Source organism: Bos javanicus, chromosome 21 (genome assembly GCF_032452875.1).
Source record: "Bos javanicus breed banteng chromosome 21, ARS-OSU_banteng_1.0, whole genome shotgun sequence".
Classification (NCBI taxonomy): domain Eukaryota; kingdom Metazoa; phylum Chordata; class Mammalia; order Artiodactyla; family Bovidae; genus Bos; species Bos javanicus.
Genome location: NC_083888.1, coordinates 48609579 through 48623189, shown reverse-complemented (window position 1 = coordinate 48623189; position 13611 = coordinate 48609579). Strand labels below are relative to the sequence as shown.

Genomic DNA, 13611 nt, shown 5'->3' with positions numbered 1-13611 from the left:
AAGGCCACACAACTAGCTCAATAGCTGAGCAAAAACTCCTAATTGCAAACACTTGTATCATAACTGACTTTTCAGGGTTAGTGATATAAACCTCAGTTAGGTTTATATCATTTGCATTAGGATTTGTTATCAAATAGTTGAAGAACTTTAGAAGAAAAGGCAATCTAGTACTGAGTATATTCTGCAAAGTAACTCTAATGAAAAGGCGTACATGGCCACAAAACCTTGCTCCTTGTGAGGGTACACTGAATGGACACATGGAGCTGTGCCGTGGTTTCAGAGTGGAACTTACAGAACATGATCACAGCTCAGAAAAACCAGACTCTAAAGCATGATGGCCTGGTTAAAAGCTACACTAAAACACTTAGGCTTCTTTCATTGAGTTATTGCAAACAGCCAATGGAGGCAGGGATCCCCTTGCTCATCTCACAGAACAACCAAATTTTCAAGAATAAAATGGTAAAAGCTATTTTTTTTATCTGAAGGTATGAGACACTGATATGCACTGCTCTTTGGTTATCACCATTATAAAATGAGAATAAAACTCAGAATTTTACAAAAAATAAACTTCAGAATTACAATTTTTTACAGTATAATTTTGGCACTGCAACACTGTAGGTGATTAATAGACACTGGAGCCAAACACTATGGATTGAAATCTTAATCCTGCTGTTTACTAGCTTTGTGACCTTGGGTGAATTAGATGATCTTTCTATGCCTCAGTCTCTTCATTTGTAAAATAAGAAAAATAATACCTTATAGGGCTGTTGTGAAAGATTAAATGAATCAAATACTTGAAATAGCAACTGTCTCTAGTAAATACTAGCCTAATGTAGCCCAAGGTTATACTACCCTAGATGAGCCAGCTGTGCAAGGATAAAAAGGCCCAACCCCTTGCCTCTATTCAGAACAAATCTGAAAGGCCATCCCAGCGTCTAAGTTCCTTATAGAATCACCTGAAATCATTGCTGCAACTGCATCATAGTTCAACTTCTCTGTCTGTCCAATCCTGCTTTTTCTGGTGTTTCCTTATAAGTGCTATTCTTAAGAGTACCCACCCCCAGTGCACTTCTTGGATGCAAAAGTCCATCTATTTCCCAGGGGACTTGACCTAAGAATTTGGGCCTCCTATATGCCTACTATGTGCTCTGCTCTGTGCCAAGTACTGAAATTCTATAGTAAATGATAGAAACAATAAATAATAGACTGTGATAAGTGCTATGCAGGAAATAAACAGGAAGCTGTGGTTGAGAAGAAATAATTCCTTTAGAACCATCATGAAAGAGCTCTCTGAGGCACTGATGTTTAAGCTGCGACCTACAGCTTAACGACTAAACAACAACAAAAGGATAAGGAGGAACTAACCAGATGAAGAACTTAGGGAAAGCACTCCAAACAAAGAGAATGACCTATTTGGGTTTTTAGGCACGGAAAGCGCTTGGCATGGTCTAAGAACAGTCAATAGGCCAGCATGGCTAGGAGCATAGTGGGGGGCAGAAGAAGGGCATAAGACAGGGTCAGCAGAGGGCAGGAACAGATCATGCAGAGCCAGGTAAGGAGTCAGGGCTTGATTTCAGATGCAACGCAAAGCTGTTGAAAGGCTTTAAACCAAGTGAATGACAAGATCTAATTTTTTGAATTCTGATTCATGACTAAGATTCATGGCTGTTTAGAGAATGAATTGGAAGAGGGCAAAAGTAAAGGTAAAAAGACCAGTTAGAAATCTACTGCAGGTTCTACTCAGGAGGTAATTATGCCTTGAGTCAGAGCTATAGGGAGAGTAAAAATGAAGAGAAGACAGATAGATATATTTTGGAGACAGAACTGGCAGGACCAATAGTTACAGAGTGAATAGACAGTTAATCCCAGAATTTGTGCTGGGAAAGAGCCAAATAATAGACAGTTTACTTAACCAGGCAGAACTGACTTCACACTGACCTCATTTAAGGTAAACTGGCTTAACCTGCGCGTGTGTGTGTGCTAAGTTGCTTCAGTTGTGTCCGACTCTTTGTGATCCTATGGACCATAGCCTGCCAGGTTTCTCTGTCCACGGGATTTTCCAGGCAAGAATTGTGGAGTGGGTGCCCATATTCTCCTCCAGAGGATCTTGCTGATCCAGAGATCGACACAGAATCTGAGTTAAATGTGCTAGTCAAATTCACGTATTGAAAAGTCACCTTCTGATTCCCTTTCTCATTATCAAGCCCAGCATTATCAAACTCAGTTAAAAATCCAACAGCAAAAGAGGTTTACAGATTGGAGACCTAGAGAGTATGATGGGAAATAAACTCTGTCTCAGGAGGACAATAACATTAGTAATAATATCTAAGATTTACATAGCACTTAGTAAATGCTGTTTTATGTGCTTTCATATGCTCTTTTTTCCTCAATACATTCATGAGGTAAGTTTATAATCATCATCCTCATTTTACAAATGAGAAAAAAGGCACAAAGATCACATGACAACTAAGTGGCTAAGTCAGGCTTTGAACCCAGCCCATCTCCAGAACTGATGCTCTAAACCACTGTATTCTACTGCCTGCTAATTTTTCAGTAAGCAAAATCTTTGTCGTTAACCCTGTTTTACCTGATATTATTCACATACTCAAACTATTCCTAGTGTTAGTTCTTAAGACTATTTTTTTTTATATAATACCCCTCATAGAAAAACTTTATTGGAAACCAGGGAAAACTACCAAGATATGAATGAAGACAAAAAATAAAAAAAGTTCAGACATAAAGTGTATGATCTTGGTTTAAGTGGAAATGGAACTCTTTGGTGGTTTGTAGTTAGTGATCTATATTTCACTTTGTGGCACTGATGCTGCTACAGCTAAGTCGCTTCAGTCGTGTCTGACTCTGTGCAACCCCATAGACAGCAGCCCAGGCTCCTCCATCCCTGGGATTCTCCACGCAAGAATACTGGAATGGGTTGCCATTTCCTTCTCTAAGGCATGCATGCTAAGTTGCTTCTGTTGTGTCCAACTCTATGCGACCCCATGGACAGCAGCCCACCAGGCTCCTCTGTCCACAGGATTCTCTAGGCAAGAATACTGGAGTGGGTTGCCATTTCCTTCTCCATTTAAGACTATTTTATGTATCCACTATATAAGATGTATAACTAATAGGCACTTACACCACAGAAAACTGTGTTAATCAAGAAATTTTAAATTCAACTAATAACCGTTAAGGGAATGGCAACCCCATCCAATATTCTTGCCTTGAGAATATCATGGACAGAGGATCCTGGTGGGCTACTGTCCAAAGGGGTCACAAAGAGTCAGACATGAATGAATGACTAACACACACCCACACACACCCACACACAGAGAATAACTATACTCCAATATCAATTAATTTAAAAATAAATAAAGAATACATTCATTAAAAGGAGAAAGAAGAAAAGGAAAACTGGTAATTGGAAAAGAGAATTCTTGGGTGTTTACAATTATTTCTTTTGTTAGAGAAAAAATATATAAATTTACTTTAAAAAATAAATCAGTTCAATTAACAACCAAAATCTGTTTACTCACTTTTGTTGGTATTTGAACTTCCTCAGATATGAATACTTCTTCAATCTGGACTGCATCTCTGGGAAAATATCCAAAGTCCTTTCCTTTCTATCAAAATGAAGAATAAATATTAGCAAGTAAGAGTGATCAAAGCAATAGCTATTGAGCCTAATTTTGTTCCATGTCCTTGACTTTCATGTATTTCAAATCACAAATATTAATTGGTTTTCATTTACTATCTAAAAGAAAGTCCAATGAAATCATATTTCATTTGCTACTCAACAGAACAGGGTTAATTTGAGGGGACAAAGGGGCAAGCTATAAAATGGCACTTTTTCAGATTTCAGAGGGAAAACCACTCATTTTCTTCCTCTTTCTGTTCTTAATGACCTTTCTTGCCTAGTGGACCACAGATTTATACTAATAAACCTGGAATATCAAAAAATAAGGGAATGGTGACAGTAGCCAAGCTAGATGGAGCTGTGACATATTCAGCATTTTCAGGATGTCAAAATAAGATGTTTAAACTCTGAAGAGCAAAGATGGATTCATCAAGATAGTAAACATCCACAAGTCCTCCAGAGGGAATTGGGTTCCATTCAACTTCTGTACCTTGGTGACAGAGATCCTCTCAATCTTGTTTAAGTGCCTTCAAGATGTCCCCCAAGAGTGAAGGCTTCACACGGCCACTCTCAGCCCATTTCCTACCCCTGTCCAAGTTTAAAGAGTGTATTTCTTTTGGCCCTTTGATTTAGCACCATTATACCTCAATTCTGATTTTTCCAGCTCTTCAGTTGCTGCAACTATTTGAAAACTGACAAAGCGAACTGCACAATGTGGCTTCTTTTCTATGGTTGCAAAACCTGGTTTGCAGGATCTTAGTTCTTTGACCAGGGATTGAACCCAGGCCCTCGGCAACGAAACCCCAGGGTCTTAATCACACAGTGTAGATTCTTTTAATTTTATTTATTTACTTATTTTTGGCTGTGCTATGTCTTTGTTGCTATGCAGGCTTTTCTCTAGTTGCAGCGAGCAGGGCCTGTTCTCTAGTTGTGGTGTGCAGGCTTCTCATCGCAGTGGCTTCTCTCGTTGCAGAGCATGGGCTCTAGGGCACATGGGCTTCGGTAGTTGTGACTCCTAGGCTCTAGAGTGTGGGTTCAAATAACTGGTCCACGGTCTCAGTTGCTTGGCAGCATGTGGGGTCTTCCCAGATCAGAGATCAAACCCATGTCTCCTGCACTGGCAGGTGGATTCTTTCCCACTGAGACACCAGGGAAGCCCACAGTGTGGCTTCTAAAATGGCTATCTGCCTGGACTAGACACCTAAAGCACAAAACTAAGTGTGCTCGAAACTTCACCCTGGCTCCACACATTACGTGTTGCTTTGTGCGAGACTATCATTTTCACACATAGTAGACAAGAAAGAATGCTTTCTTCTTATGATACCTACGTTTAATTTTTCTTATAGTTGCATTAGATACCTCCAGTGCATTCAAGGCAGAGAAATAATGTGTTTAAAGAACCATAAGCAGTAAGCAGTCTTGGGAGCTGCAAAGTCCAGGTAAACAATTCTGGTCGACAATGTCTGAGGTTCAGTCATATAGCCTCTAATGCTAAGAAGCAGGATTGACCCATGTAGAATCTGCTCCTTCAAATAAAGATCAGAGGCTTCCCGTGTAGATGCTATACAAGGAAGAGCTCTTATGCATATGCTATATGGAAATGATGTATGTATCAGGTTGGTCATGCTTGCTCAGCTTGGGAATAAAATCATATGTCATGGTATGTTTTCATTCTAAAACATAATGATATAATCTAAGATACCAATCTATTTTCAACTGAAAATATTAATCATTAATTTGTCTATGTTATATATTCAGAAAGATGATTCAGGCATCTAGGAATTTCAGTGTAATAGGACTTTGGGCCAAATAAAAGTGTCTCAGTTATTCTTTTTTTCCATGAAAAATTCATATACCTCATTTCCTTAGGCTACTAATCTTTCAGAGGACCTCTTCAATAGCAACTAAGTCCTTTATTTGCTCAGAAAGACATGTCTTTTTTATTTTTTTGGCCAACTGAGATCTCAGTCTTCCCAGTTAGGAAATGGAACTGCACCCTTGGCAGTGAAAGGTGATAGCATGCAGCTCTAACCACTGGACTGCCAGGGAAGTCCCAAGACATGTCTTTTAATCTGATTAACTAAAACTTCCCAGTCTCTCTTAAACTTGGCCGTTGGTAGCAACAAAGGATGGCTTGGCTTACCTAGTCACCCGGTATCTCCATCAGTACCTCTAAGGTCTCTCCAAACAAATATAAAAGTTAAGTTCAAAAACTATGCATGCTATGTAAAATAACTTCAAGGCACTCTTAAGCCTTCAGCCCAATCAGACTGACTTCCTCAAAGCTACTTTTATAGAAATTCTGGAACCAAGAGTGAACATGTCCATTTGTTTAAATATGTCAAAGGTTTTATATATATATATATATATAAACCTATATATATATAAAGGTTTTACATATATTTATGTGTGTATATATATATATATATCGGAGAAGGCAATGGCACCCCACTCCAGTACTCTTGCCTGGAAAATCCCATGGATGGAGGAGCCTGGAGGGCTGCAATCCATGGGGTCACTTAGGGTCAGACACGACTGAGCGACTTCACTTTCACTTTTCACTTTCATGCACTGGAGAAGGAAATGGCAACCCACTCCAGTGTTCTTGCCTGGAGAATCCCAGGGACACGGGAGCCTGGTGGGCTGCTGTCTATGGGGTCGCACAGAGTCGGACACGACTGAAGTGACTTAGCATAGCATAGCATAGCATATATATATATATATAGTACTTTGAAATGTTAAAGTTCTTTTAGAGATGAAAAGCAGGCTTCTTCGTGCAAGCTGGTCATTTATTCTGTATTCAATTTATAAAGTTAGATACTTACACTTCCTGCCCACAAGTCTTCCCTTTTTCCTGAGAGTTTAACATAAACCGATATCTCTTCTCCCTTAGTGAAGTTCAGGTATCGACAGTCAGGTCCTCTGTAATCTCTTATGGCGAAGACTCTGCTTATTAAAGCTATGTAACACACAAAGTAGAGAAGGGAAGGAAAAGATAGATAGTTTTCTTCCTGGCACCTACTATATTCTAGGCATCATGATAAGCTCTTTCATACCTTTTATCATTGTTATTATGAAATTCTCAAAACAGCCTATGAGGGAAATAATCTCATCTTAGACTAACAAATGAGCCTTTAATTAAGTCTCAAAGAGATGGTCACACACCTGATAAATAGTGGAGCCAGATCTGAACTGACTTTCTTTTCACTGCAACATCCGCCTTCTATATTCTAAGCTCTTCTTTCTGTTTTTCCCTAAACCTTTCTAGAAATCCATCAGTCTCTCTTAATGGACAACTCATATCTTACTTCTTATATGAGATATCCCTAATTGGTCCAGCCTACTCTGCCCCTTCTCTGAATTTCAAAATTACCTATTATTCTTATGTTGTATCCCTATTTACTATTTCATATTGACCTGTCTTATCATCATTTACTAGAATGAAAATCGCTGAATAGAAACTTATCTTACATTTTATTTTATTCTGCTTAGATACACACCCCTGATCTTCCAGACCCAGCACATAACAGACCCTTAGTAACTATGAACGATTATATCCACATATGCTAGATTTTTTCAACATGTAAAGTAATATACATATTAACTATTATAATTATACTGACATATGTAAAACATTTTAAGTTGTGCAATTAAAATTAAAATAACTTTTATCAATTACTATAAATGTGAATGTTCTGTTTACATGATATGTGCCTAACCCTAAGGCAACTAAAATGAAGTCGTAAAAAAGGAAATAAAAATTGTTTTATTATTATATAATTAGATAATAATATAATTATATAATGCTTATATAATAATATTATTATCATCTAGTAAACATTCTCTCTATACTAAATTTATCCAAATTACTAAAGAAAATGTTTACACATAAAAATTTACTTTTAAATTATTTATGTTAATACTAATAATATTTTGCATTTTTAATTTCCATGTTGCAAATTAGAAATAATTCTCACATACTGGAGGGATAGAAGGTTTAAAGCAATTATAATATATTGGGATGAAAGATGCTATTCATTTTGTACCATAATGCCAATTTCAGAAAATAAGTTCTTAAAGAACAAAATGAAAATTAATATATCATTGTAGAAGAAAGCTTAATATTCAAAGACATAAATAAAATTTTCAACTCCTAAAACTCATTTCAGTATTTTTACATAATAAATTATGCAAAAATGATTAATGTTTGTTAAAGTTTTGGACAATAAATCATGATAGTATGAAATAAAAAGTCTTAGAAAACTCATGAGAGTCAGAAACTTCTGATTGTGAAACAGAAACTAAAAAATGTAAGAGCTTCATAAAAATAGCTATCAAATGGCCTGATTTTTTTAATATAAATCATTTACATTTATCTTAAAAAGTAGTAAAAGTGCTAATTTGTTTTTGAAAGCCGGATTAATATCCTTATAATTTCTGATATATTTATATATAAGGTTATCCTTACTCCTTTATATTTACATTAAAAACTATCACAAAATGTTTTGCTTCTAGCATGTCCTTTTTATAATGGACTATACCGTATAACTACAAATATTTCCCAATGATATTGATGTTCATTTTTTTATCATACATGCCCAAAATAACATTTTTATATCATTTCAGAGCCTTAGTTTAAGAGGAAAAAAAGAAAAGCAACTTACCTTCACATTCCAAGTCACCACATTTTTTAAAGTCTGCCAGCAGTTTTGTGCTCTCCAAACACTTTGTCAGAGAAATAACCAAAAGGAAGATCCTGTGAATTTTAAGATCCGCCATGCTAAAATAAGCAGGAATCCCAAACAAGGTTTAAACTGATTGTTTAGGCAGTAGTTATGCCAGCCAAAACAGGAGATAACCCAGCCTATTTTCTAAATGTAAGAGGGAAAGGTTTGAGGTTTTTCAACCCCTTCTACCCCATAACTACTTTTTTCTATCCGTGTTTAGGCTTGAGAGACAAACACTCTCTGTTCTCAATCTTCAGTATCTGCAGTGTCAGGTATCCAGATTATACATAAGGGTTTAATAATTAACAGGGATTTTTAGCTGGAGTCATGTCTTACAAAGCCGGCCCATGGAAAACTCTCCTGCTTAAAGGCACCTTGTGTTCCACAAAACAATTTTTAAATGGCCTCCACAAAAGGTAGTTCATCTCCTTCTGTTAAAGTCTTCGAGTAGATCAGTCAATAAGTATATAGTATTTGCTGCATGTAAATACCAGCGTCAAGAAAGATATAGTTAAACGTAGAAGCAATAATAATTTATATTAAAAGCATGGTTCAGGATTATCATGATGAAAGTTATTTGAAAAAATATCCCACTTTCATATTGTAACAACTTTCTATGTTACTCTGAAGTTGAAACTTGTATTAAGACAGTTAAAATGTGTTCAGTACTTATTACGATCCAGGTACTATCTCAAACAATTACATGATCTGATTTTACTTTCACATCAACTGTCTAAGTAGGTAATATTATCATCCCTATTTTTGCATTATGAGGAAATTGAGGTACATGGAGATGGGTTAACTCGCTTGCCCAACGTCACATAGTGCATGGAGAAGAAATTTAAACCTAGGTCCCATGACTCGTCCTTCTCACAACCACAGAAAGGTGTCTACTTCATCTGCGACAATACCATTCCAGAAACAGAAGGCACAGTTTCATACAATACATACATACAGTGTCATTTCATGTATTTCAAATCATATGCATATTTCCGTATGTAGAGGGTGAATGAGAGAGATGTCTGAAAGACTCCTCTCCCACATGGTGGGAATATATCGTTTTGAGTTCCAGTTGTTTTCACTTCCTCTTTGTACTTTTCTATATTGTTTGACTTTCTTCTTAAAAATAAGCAAGCATATGTCATTTTTAAATAACAGTAAGGTTTTGTAAATTAAATTATTTGAATGACTTGTTTAGTCGCTAAGTCACATCTGACTCTCTTTGCAACCCCATGGAGTGTAGCCTTCCACGCTCCTCTGTCCATGGCATTTCCCAGGTACAAATACTGGAGTAGGTGGCCACTTCTTTCTCCAAATTGAATGATATTGTCCCTTAAAGGAGATCAAATCCCTATATTGGGAATTTTTGTGTTTAACACTAGGTCAAAGTAGACTTTTGCAAACTAAGTTTGTCCTATTTCAATCTTAGGGAAATATTCTTCTTAGTCCTTCTTTGCTGTACCTTTTCCCAGTGTCTGGGCATGCCAGCATATACGCACTTTGCAGAATGCAGCGCTTGCTGCACTTGTATGACGCCACACTCCCCTCTAGTGCCTGAGCAAGCTAAAGTGAAAGTCTGTTACATTCAAAGTCCTAAAAAAAAAGATGTGTGTTCTCTATTTGTTTTCCAGAACCAATAATTGGTAGGAACCCTGTTCTCTGAGATCAAAGATTTTTGCCTGTTTAGAAAGAATCTGACAGAACATGAGTTTAAGGATCCTTTGGTTTACAATTAGAACTATGCAGTACAGCACTGCATAGCTGTACATGTGCACACTCAAAAAGGTGTAGGTTTGTTTCTTGAATACTTTTGCAAATCTGTAAACTATGTCAAAGATATTAAAGATCTTCAGCTTCAAATTTTAGCACTGAATTACTTACATAGTCTATAGTATCAAATCAAGAATGTTCAATAATTAATGTACTTCATCCTTTTCTGTATTCAGTATTAAAAATGTTAAAGCTAAATTCTTAACTAGCTAATTTAATTGTGCTCTGCATTATGAGACAGATGAACCCAGAGAAATTTGTCTATTCATTTGAGTCCAGAAAAACAAGAGAAAAATCCTTGCCTAAGATACCACCTTGCAGAGATTTGCTCTTGCTAGAAATGCTCCCACTTTCTTACTACTTAATGCACTCAAATGATCTCATTGTATGTTCAAACCATTATTCAAATATATTTTAACAAGAAATCTGAAAATGTGGTAGCATAATGTCACTAACGGATCCAGATGAAGAGGTGGTATATGAAAAGGATGAGAACATTTAAAGAAACTGAAGTATCAATTTTCACTACAAAAATAGTCTATTAACTTAGCCAGACATTATATAATGGCTGATGCATTTTGCAGCTCAAGTGTTTTGTCAATATTAAAATATAATACTGCTTCTGAGGAGGATTTCATAGTACAAGTCAGGAAAACTGATTTGGAAAGCCTATCTTCCAAAAGATAGGCCTTTGGAAGGCTTTCTTTCAAATCAGTATTGGAATCAGTTTGCCAACAAAGGTCTGTATAGTCAAAGCTATGGTTTTTCCAGTACTCATGCACAGATATAAGAATTGGATCATTAAAAATTGCTGAATACCAAAGAATTGATTCTTTTGAATTGTGGTGTTGGAGAAGACACTTGAGAGTCCCTTGGACTGCAAGGAAGTCAAACCAGTCAATCCTAAAGGAAATCAACCCTGAATATTCATTGGAAGGACTGATTCTGAAGCTCCAATACTTTGGCCACCAGGTGCAAAGAGCTGACTCATGGAAGAGACCCTGATGCTAGAAAAGATTGAGGGCAGGAGAAGGGGGCTGCAGAGGATGAGATGGTTAGATAGTATCACTCAGTCAATGGACATGAATTTGAATAACTTCTGGGAGATGTGGAAGACAGGGGAGCCTGGTGTGCTGTAGTCCATAGGGTTTACATTCAAGTGATCAGACACAACTTAGTGACTGAACAACAATAGCTTTCTTCAGAAACCACACAGGATGAAAGAGTAACTACTGCACTGAGCTAAAGAATCAATCCTCAAAGCCACGAATGTTCAGTATCTTAGAGGTAATATGGCAAAGCAGACCTTCCCATGAGAATATACAGACATAATCATGAATGCCGCACTTCTACTGCTTGGTGAAGTTATTTCTGATACTATGTGGTACTACTTTTTCTCTTAGTACCTCAGATTTCCTAAAGTGGGAACATACTTCTTCAATCAGCTGCCTGTTACCCTGGCAGTTTATAAAATAGAGAAACTTAATTACAGTGGTCCCATCTTATCCACATTTTCACTTTCCATGGATTCTGCTACCTGAGATCTGAGAACATTATATTGAAAATTCCAGAAACAAACAAGTCACGTTTTAAATTGTGCGCGGTTCTAAGTGCTGTGACGAAATCTCCTGCTGTCCTTCTCCCTCCTGCTCAGAATCATCCCTTTGTCCAGTACATCCTGCCCATCAGTCACTTAGTAGCCACCTTGGTTATCAGATGGGCTGTCAAGGTATCACAGTGCTTGTGTTCAAGGAGCCTTTGGTTTACTTAAAAATGGCCCCAAACACAGCAGTAACAGTGCTGGCAATTCAGATACACCAAAGAGAAGCCATAAAGCACTTCCTTTAGGTTAAAATGGGAAAGTACTTGACTTAATAAGCGGAAAAAAAATCATATGCTGAGATTGCTGAGATCTAAGGTAGAAACAAATCTATCTGTGAAATTGTGAAGAAGGAAAAAGAAATTTGTGCTGGTTTTGCTATCACACTTCAAAATGCAAAAGTTACATCCATAATATCTGATAAATGCTTAGTTAAGATGGAAAGGGCATTAAATTTGTACAATAAGAAATGCTTGGAGAGAGAAGACATATAGATGGCAAAAAAAAAAAAAAAGAAAGATACTCAATAGAACTAATTTTTAGAGAAATGCAAAACAAAACTATTAATACAATGAGGTATCACCTCACACCAGTCAGAATAGATTTCATCAAAAAGTCTACAAATAATAAATGCTGGAAAGGGTATAGAGAAAAGGGAACCCTCCTACCTTGTTGGTGGATATGTGAATTGATACTGCTACTATGGAGAACAGTATGGAGATTCTTTAAAAAAATAAAGCTACCATATGATCCAACAATCCCACTCCTGGGCATATATACAGAAAAAAAAAATTCAAAAGGATGCTGCACCCCAATATTCACTGAAGCACTGTTTTACAATAGCCAGGACATGCAAGCAACCTAAATGTCCATTAAATGAGGAATGGATAAAGATGTGGTACATACATACAATGGAGTATTACTCAGTCACAGAAAGGAATGAAATAATGCCATCCGCAGTGACACAGGTGGACCTAGAGACCGTCATACAGACATACAGACTGTCATACAGACAGACAAAGACAGATATGTGAACTCGGTCATCCCCATCTGTTTGCAACCCCATGAATTGCCTGCCAGGTTCCTCTGTCCATGGAATTTTCCAGGCAAGAATACTGGAGTGGGTTGCCATTTCCTACGCCAGGGGATCTTCCTAAACTAGGGATCAAATCTGCCTCTCCCACGTCTCCTGCATTAACAGGCAGATTCTTTACCACTGAGCCACCTGAGAAACCTCAAATACTGTATAATATCACTTATAGTGGACTTTAGAAAAATGGTACCGATTTACAGATGAACTTACTTGCAAGGCAGAAATAGTGTCACAGATGTAGAAAACAATCTTGTGGTTACCAGTGGAGGAAGTGGGGGTGGGATGAATTGGGAGACTGGGATGGATATAGCCACATTATTATATATAAATGTATAACTAATGAGAACCTACTGTATAGCACAGGAATCTCTACTGAATGCTGTGTGATGATCTAAATGGGAAGGGAATCTAAAGAAGAGTGTATATATTTAACTGATTCACTTTGTACAGCAGAAACTAACACAGTATTGTAAAGCAACTATGCTCCAATAAAAATTAATTTTAAAAAAGTGTTGACAGAGAGACCACATTCATATGGCTTCTGTTCTAACAATGCACCTATTCCCAGGTCTGCTTCAACTGCAGAGAGCCACCTTACCCAAGATCACCCCTTCCTGGGTGATCTGATGAATCTCGTTAATAAATGACAAGTGAATACAAAAGCAAGGTCATCTCAGCCTAAGGCAGGACACTCTGACAGGCATTCCTCACTACAGAGCTCCTTGTTGGATTGACTGAAGTTTGCAGAGCCTGCATTGGAGTTTGACTTCCCTTTCTACCCAATCCC

The 13611-nt window shown here is 37.2% G+C and overlaps 1 protein-coding gene across 4 annotated transcripts in view; it reads right to left on the bottom strand.

The window, feature by feature from the left end:
• MIA2 (MIA SH3 domain ER export factor 2) overlaps positions 1–8691 on the bottom strand; it is a 97136-nt gene extending 88445 nt beyond the window's left edge. Inside the window, exons 1-3 of one of the 4 annotated variants that reach the window (XM_061394982.1) lie at positions 8299–8691; positions 6460–6593; positions 3534–3620 (exon numbers count right to left, since the gene is read on the bottom strand). In XM_061394982.1, the coding sequence (XP_061250966.1) occupies positions 3534–3620; positions 6460–6593; positions 8299–8413 (336 nt within the window). In that variant the 5' untranslated portion in view covers positions 8414–8691. The remainder of the gene's footprint in view (positions 1–3533; positions 3621–6459; positions 6594–8298) is intronic. The other 3 variants (XM_061394983.1, XM_061394979.1, XM_061394980.1) reach the window with 3 other exon arrangements.
• Between the last annotated feature and the right edge of the window lie 4920 nt (positions 8692–13611).